Source organism: Oncorhynchus masou, chromosome 28 (assembly GCF_036934945.1).
Source record: "Oncorhynchus masou masou isolate Uvic2021 chromosome 28, UVic_Omas_1.1, whole genome shotgun sequence".
Lineage (NCBI taxonomy): Eukaryota > Metazoa > Chordata > Actinopteri > Salmoniformes > Salmonidae > Oncorhynchus > Oncorhynchus masou.
This window is the reverse complement of record NC_088239.1, coordinates 48,820,244-48,833,278: the sequence shown is the minus strand read 5'-3', so window position 1 is coordinate 48,833,278 and position 13,035 is coordinate 48,820,244. Positions and strand designations below refer to the sequence as shown.

The following is a 13,035-nucleotide window of genomic DNA, read 5'->3' as shown; positions in this document are numbered from 1 at the left end:
AGGACTTGTCACTGCTGGTGTTTGCTCCTATTATAGTGACGATCTCTGTACTACACCTCTAAAATGAACTCTAAACGATGTTAAAGGACAGGTCATCCACATGAATGTGAGAGGAGAGGCTATGATAGCCCATTTCATTTCCACCTCAATTAGTGATTTATAACTTCTTTGCACAACTGAAATATATGTTGCCCCCACTGAACACATTCCCCACAGGTTAGATCTAGCACTGTGATTATAAAAAGGCAAGGCAAGTAATTAGGGATGTACAACTCATGAGCATGTGTAGGATTTATTTACCACATCATTCACCAGAGGGGTGAATGTCAAGATTATCCTGGTCTTTATTTTGATGCGTCACACATATACATTAAAGCCTACAATTTACAGATTAACCAACTGGCTGATTTTATACATTAATGATTTGCATCTAAATACATTTTGAACAGCCTTTATTTAGTTTTTGCTTCAATCAGTCGAGAGCATGCCACTTCTGATTGATGCGTAAAATTGACAAAATAGTGGTGATAGAAATGAATAAATACATCTATAAATATACATTGAATAAATACATCGATCAACACAGCAATACATTCATTCAAATAATTCATTCATTTTAAATCGACTTTTAAATCGGCACCATAGACAGCTGGGGCAAATGTATTAGGACAGGCTACGTACTGTTCGGGAGCATATCGTTTTTCCCATTGTAAATAACAACACCAGGTGGATAGAAAACCAAGGCTGGCTCTGCCGGACAGAGAGCTAACGGAACCATCCCATGGCCGTGCTCGTCCTGTTCCGGCTTGGTCACTGCCGTAAACGGTCTCATGTTGGTCACCGATGGAGACGTTATTTGCCAAAAAAGTTTTTTCAAAGCCTTTCTGAACTCTCTTCTCATTAGACAATACAATATGGGGTTTAGACAGCTGTTAGAGTGCGCCAAACAGACAGACACTGGGAATACATATGCCTGCGTGGTGTAATATGCCCAACTAAAATGCACAACGTTGTGTTTTATAAGAATCCCCCAAGCCGTTAGTGCCTGGTTGGGCAACCAACAGAGGAAAAATGACAGAACCACTATAGTCACTGATTTAGTCACTTTGGAGCGTCTTTTTGCGGTGGAGGTGTTCACGTTCTTGGATGTGATGAAGCGCAGAAGGAGCAGGTAGCAGACGGAGATGATCCCCAGTGGGATTAGAAACCCGATCAGTACTTTTTGGCTATGGTAAAGTCCAAGCCAGAATTGTGCGTCGACAGTGTCTGGAAATTTAACAAGACACAGTTCCTCGTTGGAGACAGTCGCGGTTGTGGAAAACACCGCATGGGGCAAGGCTGCGAATATAGCAGCAACCCATATGACAATGCTCATAAAGCCTGCTGAGCAGCAGCGAGGACGGCGCCGCCTGCTATTGAGCGCAGAAGCAACGGACCAGTATCGTGCCACACTCATAGCAGTCAGGAAAAACACACTTGCGTACATATTCATCGCCGTCACGTAAGACACTATCTTGCACATGGCTTTTCCAAAAAGCCAAGTGAAGTCCAAAGCGTTCTCTATTGCCCAAAAGGGAAGAGTTAATACAAACTGGAAATCAGTCACTGCTAAACTCGTCACGAAAAGGTTAATTGACGATTTTTTCCATACTTGTTTAGACTTCATTAGATATAAGACAAGGATGTTTCCTATCAACCCCAAAGCACAGACCACAGAGTAAATCACAGAGATGATTATTCTCAGGACGGCGGATCCATCCCCCACGAAATCAAAGGACTGATTCGTTTCATTAAGCATGAAAGAGAAGTTCAACGAAGAAACAGGATAGAATCCGGAACCTTCATCGGCAAGTTTCCCCTGCATCTCCGACCTCAGCCCAGCACTGCTGCCGTTAAGAAAATCCATTCCATGCTCTGCCAGTTGCCTTGGATGTTATGGGTATCCCAACTGTTGAGACGCACCTGCTGCAGCCTCGGCAGTCTCCCTAAATCCCATAGGTAGTGTTCTTGTTGCAACGTGCTAACACACAACAACCTGCTAGGTGTCAAATCCACTTTGAAATGGTCGAAACCCGATCCCAGATGACAACTGACATAAAAGTAAAAGTGTTTTCATACATGTATCCATTATCAAGTTTTGATAGAAGCACTAAACTTACTATGATTCTTTTTTTAATAACTACAATTTATCATGCGAAAAGTCATATGGTGTGACCAGTTATATTATCAAGACAACATGACGGGACACTTCCTCTGAGTGTTTACTGTAATATGACTTGAAATGATCTGCTGGGGACGCGTTTTAGTCAAGCGTCTTCGCGGGGATTGGACAATCTGCCTTTTTCACGCATGTGCACTTACGGTCCGCAGTGCTGATTTCGGGCAGTTTATTTACTGTGCATGAGCAACAAAGGATATATCAAAATCAAATAGCTTCTCCTCTGCTCCCCACTACAATACATATTTAATGGAACGATAAGGGAGTCCTAAACCGTTTGAGCTCATGCATTAATCATAGACCAATGATTGGTATTACTCTGCCATTATTTCTGGAGAGCTCCATGTCACCTGCAAAACTTCAATATATTATAAAATTAAAAGTGTGGTTTCAATTCCACTGCCACATTATCCACAGTTGTGTGAGAGAGCCATGCTTTCCAGTCAGGCTTCCACTAGGCTACAAATACCCCCCCTTTTTTTATTTATTATATGTATATATCCATTTTTGTACAATCTCCGTCATCCACTCTAAATACATTTCTGACAACTGTTGATGTAAAATGCCTTCATTAATTGACTGATTGTGCAGTGAGAGAATATATATATATTACAACCTGTAACGATCTTACACCACCATGGTAAATCACCACGTCACTCAGTTGGCAATCATTATCTTGATCATCCTCACCTGTTTTACACCTTGACACTGTATAATTAACACTGATGCTGCCAGCTGCTGCCAGTGTTCATTTGAAATTCCAATTAAATTATTGAATTCACTCATGAAGTGGAAAGTTCATGTTTAATTCAATTCAATTGCCACAATCTCCAAGTCATGGAATTGGAATTGAGTTGGAATTAGACTCTATGGACTGTTTGGATTGGAAATTAATTGGAATTGAGTTGGAATTAGACTCTATGGACTGTTTGGATTGGAAATTAATTGGAATTGAGTTGGAATTAGACTCTATGGACTGTTTGGATTGGAAATTAATTGGAATTGAGTTGGAATTAGACTCTATGGACTGTTTGGATTGGAAAGTAATTGGAATTGAGTTGGAATTTATGGACTGTTTGGATTGGAAATTAATTGGAATTGAGTTGGAATTAGACTCTATGGACTGTTTGGATTGAAATTTTGAATTGAGTTGGAATTAATATGGACTGTTTGGATTGGAATTGAGTTGGAATTAGACTCTATGGACTGTTTGGATTGGAAATTAATTGGAATTGAGTTGGAATTAGACTCTATGGACTGTTTGGATTGGAAAGTAATTGGAATTGTTAAAACATTTAATCTTTGGATTTGAATTTAATTGGAATTCAATATTTGTACATTTCCAGTTAATGGAATTAATGCACTTAGTATCAATATTTAACTGCATGATTTATTTTAAATTATTTCAACTATTATGTCTATATTTCCAGTATAGCTAAATTGTCTGAACAGTGACATGATCAGCCTAAAAGCCTGAGGGAATTTAATTCCAATAGGAATTTGTGGAATTATTGGGGATAATATTGAATTGGGGTTGAATTCTTGAAATTTACCTAACAATGGAACTGCGAGTAATTGAATTATCTCTGAATTCAAAGACTGACCTGGAATTTCAATTGAATTGAATGGCATTTACAAGGAGAAAGGATTGAATTACAATTTAATTTGTGAAATTATCTTCAACCCTGGCTGTTGCACCTGGATACCTGCACTGTACTGTATGTGCATGGTACCACCTCCTATATTGGATACAACCTGTAACGATCTTACACCACCATGGTAAATCATCACGTCCCTCAGTTGGCAATCAAGGATTTTCTCTCACACATTATTCACATTCACTGCTTGTGTTATTCCATTAAATTCCGACCTCTCTACTCTCTCTCTCTGCTTTTTACATTTTCCTGAGTAAATGCCACGTGATAAGGAAGCGCGAGGACTGTGAATATTTCCAAGCGCTACAAGTCCTACGGTTATGTATGCACGAATGACTGTACGTCGCTTTGGATAAAAACACCTGCTAAATGGCATACATTAATTAAAAGTCAATATTCAGATATACTAAAGTTAATATTGTCACAGTTAGAGTCGAGAGAAATCCTATTCATACATCTGATGACTTTACTGACTTTAAAAGTGGTGCATTTATGTGATCGGGATCGTCATACAAGCATGTACCTGGGTGGTCGACGCTCAATATTGTGCACTATCTAAATGTCAACTTTCAATGATACTGTATCAAGTTCAAGCTCGCTGCTGTTTGGGCAAGACACCACAAGGTGGCAATCATCAGTTATCTGCTTTAGTTGAAGAGTCAAATTGAAGCTATTCAGCAAGTCTCAGCACAGTTATTAGTATGCATGCAGAATGATCTGTGAGAATGTTTTTATTTATTTATCTACTATAGTGAGAGTCTGGTAGTTGGGATGAGCAGGGTTACACGCATGGTTTTAAAAGGATTATGAAATCGTACAGTCTTGAAAAGGGAAGACATCAGATGCTGACAACAACCATACCATCAAAGGACATGTTTTAATCTTCCATAAGACATGTCATGTTAACTGAGTTATCGCTATATAAAGATTAATCAGTTATTTTTGTTTTGGTGGTTTGTCCTCTCTGTGGTACTTGGAGCAGTGATGAAAAGTAAGAGATGAAAGGAGAAGAAAGCAGTTGTTTTCAACAGAGAACTGTGCTTCGCTGGTGAAGGCTTTGAGTGGCATAGTGTGAAGCTACAGCATATTCACCTCTTAATGAAAAGCTTAAATTTAGTCCCAGAGAGAAAACCTGTTCCTCAACGGTAGAAGCACACTTTCAAAGGCTTTATCAAGACCCCATCTCTCTTTTTCTCTCTCTTTCACACACCCACGCATGCACACAGGCACACACACAGGCACGCACACACACAGACACACAGACACACACACAGGCACGCACACACACAGACACACAGACACACAGACACACACACAGGCACGCACACACACAGACACACAGACACACAGACACACACACACACACACACACACACACAGACACACACACACACACACACACACACACACACACACACACACACACACAGACACACAGACACACAGACACACACACACAGGCACGCACACACACAGACACACAGACACACAGACACACACACACACACACACACACACACACACACACACGCACACACGCACACACGCACACACGCACACACGCACACACGCACACGGCAATCCCAATGGGAAGGATCTGAAAGGCATTGTCAAGGTGTGAGTGCCTCACTTCAAGGCCTGCCTGTAATTCTTTACTATCTACTGCTAAGGCCTCTGTCATTGTCACTTGGCAACCTCTTTCACATACACTTGGGGCATTGAAACTTAAAACACGTCCCTTTGATTCAATTGTACCACCTTTCTTTGAAAACACATATTCAGCTGAAAGATGACAGCTGGACACCACCATGTTTTTACAATTATTTCAGTGAGAGACTTGGAAGTGAAAAAGCAATATAACAACTTTGTTAGAGTTGAATAGAGTGCTTTCCATGCTGTTTTCAACTACATTTATAATTTACATGATAAGAATTACCTCTGGAAAAATACAGTGTGTGAGGTATTTTACATCCAAACTATAATATTAGTTATACCCAGGAGGTAGTAAGCGTTTCCTTTTCCTTTTATTTTAGTATTTTTTCCCCAACTTGTTATATTTAGTTAGAAATGAAGTACAGTATTTGGAAACAGTAGTTACAGTAGTGAAGAAAACGTCTAAATGACCATTAAGGTGATAATGCACAGGTATCAATTCATGGTCAATTCATTCAGACTATTCTAGTTTTGTTTACCTCAAGGCTAATGGATGGCCATGGCAATAGAGCTGGTCAGAGTAGGAGCTGTGTCTGATGGGCTTTTAAACATGTCCTTTTATCTTCTATCCTTCCTGTTCTTGCCTTGGGGAAATGTGTGGGAAGAATACATACAGTGGCCTCATCTCTGTTGTTTGTGTCCAGTTTCTTTTGAGGTATAATACCCTGTTCGGTTATTATCAATATGATAAAACAGTAAGCGAAAGATCATGTATTGTGTGGTGTATTGTAAACTCTTAGTTTCTTTTTGTCTATCATCTTCAGAAGTGGGGATAGGGGGTTGTTATCCACAAGTCATACACACAACATAGTCTCTATACCTTGTTTGAACGGTAAACCTTACGCTCTGAACGGGTGATCTGAATTCACACTGTCTTATGGTAGTGCTCTTGGTCCCAGGTCATCTGGCGTGTTTTTGTGTCTCACAGCAACTTAATTATTGAAGGGCCAAATCCCTTCAATAATTAATGAGGAGTTGCAGTCGGCTGTCTTCATCTTTTATAAAGGTTGTCTGCAGTACACACCCTTTAGTGTAATTATCACCAGCCATTTGGTTATACACCCATAGCATCTGTGGTGAAAGTAGAACAAAGACATTCGGAACTGTTGTTGCTTTGCATTGAACCCGTCAATGTACATGTCAACTTTGAGTGTCCAAGGAACCAGATTGGGCGGTGTGTTGTACATCTTTTGGCACAGCATAAAGAACATTCCGGCCATGGTGTTATATGAAGTTAAGTTATTCATAGTTAATGGTCTGTTTGTTTGCTTTGATAGAACTAACAGGAAAACAACATTAAAATGGCATGAAGATGAAAAAAACTCACCGCAGACAGTATAAAGATGAATATGTGTGTAATCTACAGGTGTGAGGTAGGCCTTACACAGAGACATATAAGTTAATGAATAATAGATTAAGCAAGACACTTTTATCTCAGGTAAACTCTCCTTCAAATCGTTCTGGAATGAGATGAAAGGTGATCTACTGTTGCACGGCAGGAAAATAACATAGGGATGTCATGGAATGTAAAGGTAGCAGCCTACCAAACTCTGTCACAGGGCAAGTGGGTGACAGTGTTCTTCCTGATGCAACTTTTCAGCAGTTCAACACACTTCCACTTTTAACTCGGTGTGATTTGAATGTCTGTGCCTATTTGGGGGTAAATAAGAGAATCTGAACCATCTGTTCAATGGTATTGACTTCTGTGATTCTGACATTTTCTAACAAGAGAAAACATGGTTCTCAGCTTTTTGTTTAAGCTCTCAATAATAGACTTGAGAGGTAACGCTTTTTAAAGGAAACTGGGGGTTGTAGCCTGGGGTTAGTCTGTGACATGGCCAAGGTTTTCTGCATAAAAAACCATATCATTCCAAGCAGACAACCCCTGAGTGTCAATGTCAAAGTCTTTTAAAAGTGGCTAATTTGCCAGTGTAAAATTTGGCACAGTTGTGATGTTAAACTTACACAGGGCTGCCATTTCAAGAATGACAATGTATAAAGCAAGACAATGTATTTAACATCATTCGACATATTAGAGATCTCTGTAGAGAAACACCACAGAGAGTAAATCAAGTCTTCAAACTCACACTGTCAGTTTTGCAAGGAAATTGTACATCGCCGTCTGTTATGAGCATTGAGGTATATCATTAACAGTTGTGAAAAAAAATGTATACCTCAAGTGTGTGATCTCAAGGGGTGAAGACAAAAAAGGTGTGAGTGAACAGTGTTGACAGGAACCATGCTCTGCAGTGTCTGACTAAGCAGCGCTGAGCTGGGAAGAAAGCCCTTCTCTCAAGCTGCTTCTAAAACAACAGTGTTACTGTCTCAGAGGAAACAGCCAGAAAGGTGCATCTCCACAGCCTAGACTGGTGTCATATAAAAGCAAGATTAATAACATTCTAGCACCCCACTGGGCAAAAACGGGTTAAATCAACGTTGTTTCCACATCATAAAAAATGTTCATCAATGTGATGACGTTGACTCAACGTGGAAAACTGATTGGATTTGCAAAAACTAATTGACATAAAGGAATTGTGTGGTTTTTTTTCACCCAACTTTTAACCTAAATCGAATGACAGGGTAAAACTGTTTGTTGACTTCACGTTGAATTCACACTAGTTGATAACTCAACCAAATGTAAATCAAAACTAGACTTTGAACTGGCGTCTGTGCCCAGTGGGGTAGCACTCATTTGAGTATGTCTTGAACTTATCTCAGAAGTTATCTCAGAAGTTCCTCCTTAAATCAAACCTTTATCCACCTATCTTGTACACCACTTCAATGTTTACTCTGTTCTTAATTATACAATTCTAAAACACATGACACATTTCTCCAGCTCAGGTTCACGTATTTTGCAAGCCGTGTAACAGTGAGAGAGCAAAGGTGTCAAAACCAAGGCATTGTCTGCAGGTGTTGTGAACAGCAGATGTGTTTGTACAAACCACAAGAGCAACCTCACAGCAAAAGCAGAGCCATCTCAGCCCCCTTATCTCTCCTACTGAACACTCATAAAATGTGCCTTCTTCCATGGACTCAGTGAGTTGAGATGGAGAGATTCAGCAGAATCATACGTTTTGGGGGACCACTGCTGCAAACCACCCTCTTGATTGTCTCTGTTTGGAAATTAGCAGGTAAGGGCAATTCACTTTTATGTCTATCTTTCAACCTGTGCCTGGCTGTGTCACGTTGTGCCACTCTAAAGCGCTGTGCTGTATCTATTGTGACACATTGCAATGATGATGTCTTCTTCTCTCAGCTTGCTCTGAGGTTACAATCGTGGGGGGACATGAGGTCAAGCCTCACTCCAGGCCGTGGATGGTGTCCCTTCAGGTCAAGAACAATCACATATGTGGGGGCACTCTGATCCGAGACCAGTGGGTTCTGACGGCAGCTCACTGTAAGGGGTAGGTTAATTGGCTGATAACTTGGATTTAACACCATGTTAATATCTCAATTACTGAGTTCAGGCAAGGACACCATATTTATTTTTATTTATAACGTTTATTTGGCAGCGACAGTGTACAACAAAACATATGTGTCAGAGTATGAGAAGTGATACGTTGCACCAGATTTATCTGAAAGCCAATTGACATCTGCAGTCCCCGGCAGGTGAACATATGAACATGAAAACATTGTGTACAAACAGACATTTAAAACCATAGAAAAAGACATACAGACATGTACATACACCATGCTTAGAAAATAAGTGCTTTTTTTGCTTTTACCTCATTTGCATGTGGATAAAGTATTTGGAAATGGCAGCTCAGATGAAATTATGTAATGTGAGCAAGAAAAACGTGGTCTTGAATTGCAGTGTCTTCGGTGAGTCTAAGAAATTTGTGGAAGCCCTCCTTGGAGCCCACTCTCTGACAAGCAGCAAAAACACACAGCGTGTAGCCATTGAGGAGTATTATGTGCCTGGCACCTACAGTGACAGAACCAAGGAAGATGACATCATGTTAATCAAGGTGAATTAATCACAGCAAAAGCATGCACTCTGGGGCGCTGTGCCTCGTTAGTTGGTCATTTTTTCACAATTCCTGACATTTAATAAAGTATAAATTCCCTGTCTTTGGTCAGTTAGGATCACCACATTATTTTAAGAATGTGAAATGTCAGAATAATAGCATAGAGAATGATTTATTTCATATTTTATTTCTTTCATCACATTCCCAGTGGGTCAGAAGTTTACATACACAATTGGTATTTGGTAGCATTGCCTTTGAATTGTTTAACTTGGGTCAAACGTTTCGGGTAGCCTTCCACAAGCTTCCCACAATAAATTGGGTGAATTCCCATTCCTCCTGACAGAGCTGGTGTAACTGAATCAGGTTTGTAGGCCTCCTTGCTCGCACACGCTTTTTCAGTTCTGCCCACAAATGTTCTATAGGATTGAGGTCAGGGCTTTGTGATGGCCTCTCCAATACCTTGAATTTGTTGTCCTTTGTTGTCCATTTTGCCACAACTTTGGAAGTATGCTTGGGGTCATTGTCCATTTGGAAGACCCATTTGCGACCATTAACTTCCTGACTGATGTCTTGAGATGTCGCTTCAATATATCCACATAATTTTCCTTCCTGATGAAGCCATCTATTTTGTGATGTGCACCAGTTCCTCCTGCAGCAAAGCACCCCCACAACATGATGCTGCCACCCCTGTGCTTCACGGTTGGGATGGTGTTCTTCGGCATGCAAGCCTCCCCCTTTTTCCTCCAAACATAACGATGGTCATTATGGCCAAGCAGTTCTATTTTTGCTTCATCAGACCAGAGGACATTTCTCCAAAAAGTACAAACTTTGTCCCCATGTGCAGTTGCAAACCGTACTCTGGCTTTTTTATGGTGATTTTGGAGCAGTGGTTTCTTCCTTGCTTAGCGGACTTTCAGGTTATGTCGACATAGGACCATTTTTACTGTTGATAGATACTTTTGTACCTATTTCCTCCAGCATCTTCACAAGGTCCTTTGCTGTTGTTCTGGGATTGATTTACACTTTTCGCACCAAAGTACGTTAATCTCTAGGAGACAGAACGCGTCTCCTTCCTGAGCGCTATGATGGCTGCATGGTCCCATGGTGTTTATACCTTTTTTTTTGTGTGTGTGTGTTTTTTTTTACCCCATTTTCTCCCCAATTTCGTGGTATCCAATTGTTTAGTAGCTACTATCTTGTCTATCTTGTCTCATCGCTTACGGGAGAGACGAAGGTTGAAGGTCGTGCGTCCTCTGATACACAACCCAACCAAGCCGCACTGCTTCTTAACACAGCGCGCATCCAACCCGGAAGCCAGCTGCACCAATGTGTTGGAGGAAACACCGTGCACCTAGAAACCTTGGTTAGCGCTCACTGCGCCCGGCCCACCACAGGTGTCACTGGTGCGCGTTGAGACAAGGATATCCCTACCGGCCAACCCCTCCCTAACGCTAGGCCAATTGTGCGTCCGGTTACGACAGAGCCTGGGCGCGAACCCAGGGTCTCTGGTGGCACATTCTGGTGGCCCTTAACCACTGCGCCACCCGGGAGGCCCCCTATGGTGTTTATACTTGCGTACTATTGTTTGTGCAGATGAACGTGGTACCTTCAGGTGTTTGGAAATTGCTGAACCAGGCGATGCAAAAGGATGAACCAGACTTGTGAAGGTCTACATTTTTTTTCCGAGGTCTTGGCTAATTTCTTTTGATTTTTCCATGATGTCAAGCAAAGAGGCACTGAGTTTGAAGGTAGGACTTGAAATACATCCACAGGTACACCTCCAATTGACTCTAATGATGTCAATTAGAATCAGAAGCTTCTAAAGCCGTGACATAATTTCCTGGAATTTTCCAAGCTGTTTAAAAGGCACAGTCAACCTATTGCATGTAAACTTCTGACCCACTGGAATTGTGATACAGTGAATTATAAGTTAAATAATCGGTCTGTAATCAATTGTTGGTAGAAATACTTGTGTCATGCACAAAGTAGATGTCCTAATCGACTTGCCAAAACTATAGTTTGTGGAGTGGTGGAAAAACAAGTTTTAATGACTCCAACCTAAGTGTATGTAAACTTCCGACTTCAACTCTATTTGTTTATTGAAGATCACATGAGGACGCTTGCATCACGCAGCGCAAGATACGCCAAGTCTGCATGTCATCTTCACAAGCTAATCACCTGATGCTTAACAGTAGGGGGTGTTTTGTTCTTACAGCTGAAGATGAAAGTCAAGGTAAACAGCAAGGCAGTGAAGGTGAAAGAGGTTTCAAAGTCTGGCAAAGACCTCCAGGTTGGCACACAGTGCCAGGTGATAGGATGGGGGGTGGTAAGTGCTACGGGTAGCATGCCGTCAGACACACTGCAGGTGGCAGAGGTGGACATACTGGACAGGAAGCTCTGTGACTGCTTCTACAACAGAAACCCTGTGATCACCCAGGACATGCTCTGTGCTAGCAACAACAAAAGACAGGCAGATGCTTGCAAGGTAAGGTTTGTGGGGGAACTGATAGATCTAACTACATTGATTACCATTTTGTTGCAAGATACTGACTGTGTGTTTTTTTTTCATGGGAATTTGTTGCATTACCCTTTGAACCAGTCACATGCCATGAGCTCTAGTTGGTCCAACCAACATCCATGTTAACCTGCATGAAAGGTCAAATGTTTGTTGACTTTTTCCAGGGGGATTCTGGTGGTCCGTTGGAGTGTAAGAAAGCCTTTGTAGGCTTAGTTTCTGGGGGACTGGGCTGTGGCAACCCCAAGAAGCCTGGAGTGTACACCCGGTTCTCCAAAAGACACATGGATTGGATCCACAAGATCATCAAACATCAATCAAATACCACCAATGTTGGCATACTGTAAGGATATAATGGGTCAGACCATAGATTGTTTGAACCTGGATCAAATACAGTCCAGCTCCTGGGCCAAAAAGGCTCATACAATACATGTGTTTCTGTCATCACCCGTTTGCCTCTCTGTTTAATATAAAGAGTAACTGCAACTATAGTGGTGTTCACTTTTTCCTGACAGTTTTCTTTTTCCTTCTAGAGCAGTGGCAACCCGTCATTTATGTATTTCCTTTAGGGAGAGCGGTTGTCTTTGCTGGATCTCAATGTGTCAAACAAGGTTTCTCTGTTGGACATCTCTGTAGGACATCAGCTTTAGCTCAGCTCTATCCATTATCTCGCCGGCATTTCTGTTTTTTATAGCTTGAACTGTCCATGAGCGTCAGGCTACAACTGTATATCTGCTTGTGTGGGTCACACAGCTTGGTTACATTTCTATGCTTAACAATGTGAGCCCCACATTTTTAGCAAAAAAACAATAACAAAAAAGTAACAATTTGAGCCCCACATTTTTTTTGTGGGTGGGTTTACTTGTTTTGCTTGTTATTTTGGCATTAATACGTGTCACATATTAGTTTGCAAACATGTACAAAATAAAATAAATAATTGAGTTAATAAAGCTACATACAACCATG

The 13,035-nt window shown here is 41.1% G+C and overlaps 2 protein-coding genes across 2 annotated transcripts; one reads left to right on the top strand and one right to left on the bottom strand.

Annotated features, from left to right (window-relative positions):
• Nucleotides 1–322: 322 nt before the first annotated feature.
• On the bottom strand, nt 323–2,201 carry LOC135518604 (relaxin-3 receptor 1-like). The gene has a single exon (XM_064943759.1). It carries the CDS (start codon nt 1,904–1,906, stop codon nt 674–676), a length of 1,233 nt encoding a protein of 410 aa, XP_064799831.1. The 5' UTR covers nt 1,907–2,201; the 3' UTR covers nt 323–673.
• A 6,285-nt stretch (nt 2,202–8,486) lies between these two features.
• Nucleotides 8,487–13,035, top strand: gzma (granzyme A). The gene is made up of 5 exons (XM_064942361.1): nt 8,487–8,717; nt 8,843–8,990; nt 9,401–9,554; nt 11,770–12,039; nt 12,237–13,035. Exons 1-5 carry the CDS (start codon nt 8,633–8,635, stop codon nt 12,414–12,416), a joined length of 837 nt encoding a protein of 278 aa, XP_064798433.1. The 5' UTR covers nt 8,487–8,632; the 3' UTR covers nt 12,417–13,035.

Bases quoted from the DNA above. Each gene is read 5' to 3' on its own strand.
- LOC135518604 (XM_064943759.1), bottom strand. From the start codon at position 1,906: ATGGATTTTCTTAACGGCAGCAGTGCTGGGCTGAGGTCGGAGATGCAG.
- gzma (XM_064942361.1), top strand. From the start codon at position 8,633: ATGGAGAGATTCAGCAGAATCATACGTTTTGGGGGACCACTGCTGCAA. The intron at 9,555-11,769 runs GTGAATTAATCA...TTGTTCTTACAG, and splicing joins ATGACATCATGTTAATCAAG to CTGAAGATGAAAGTCAAGGT. The intron at 12,040-12,236 runs GTAAGGTTTGTG...GACTTTTTCCAG, and splicing joins GACAGGCAGATGCTTGCAAG to GGGGATTCTGGTGGTCCGTT.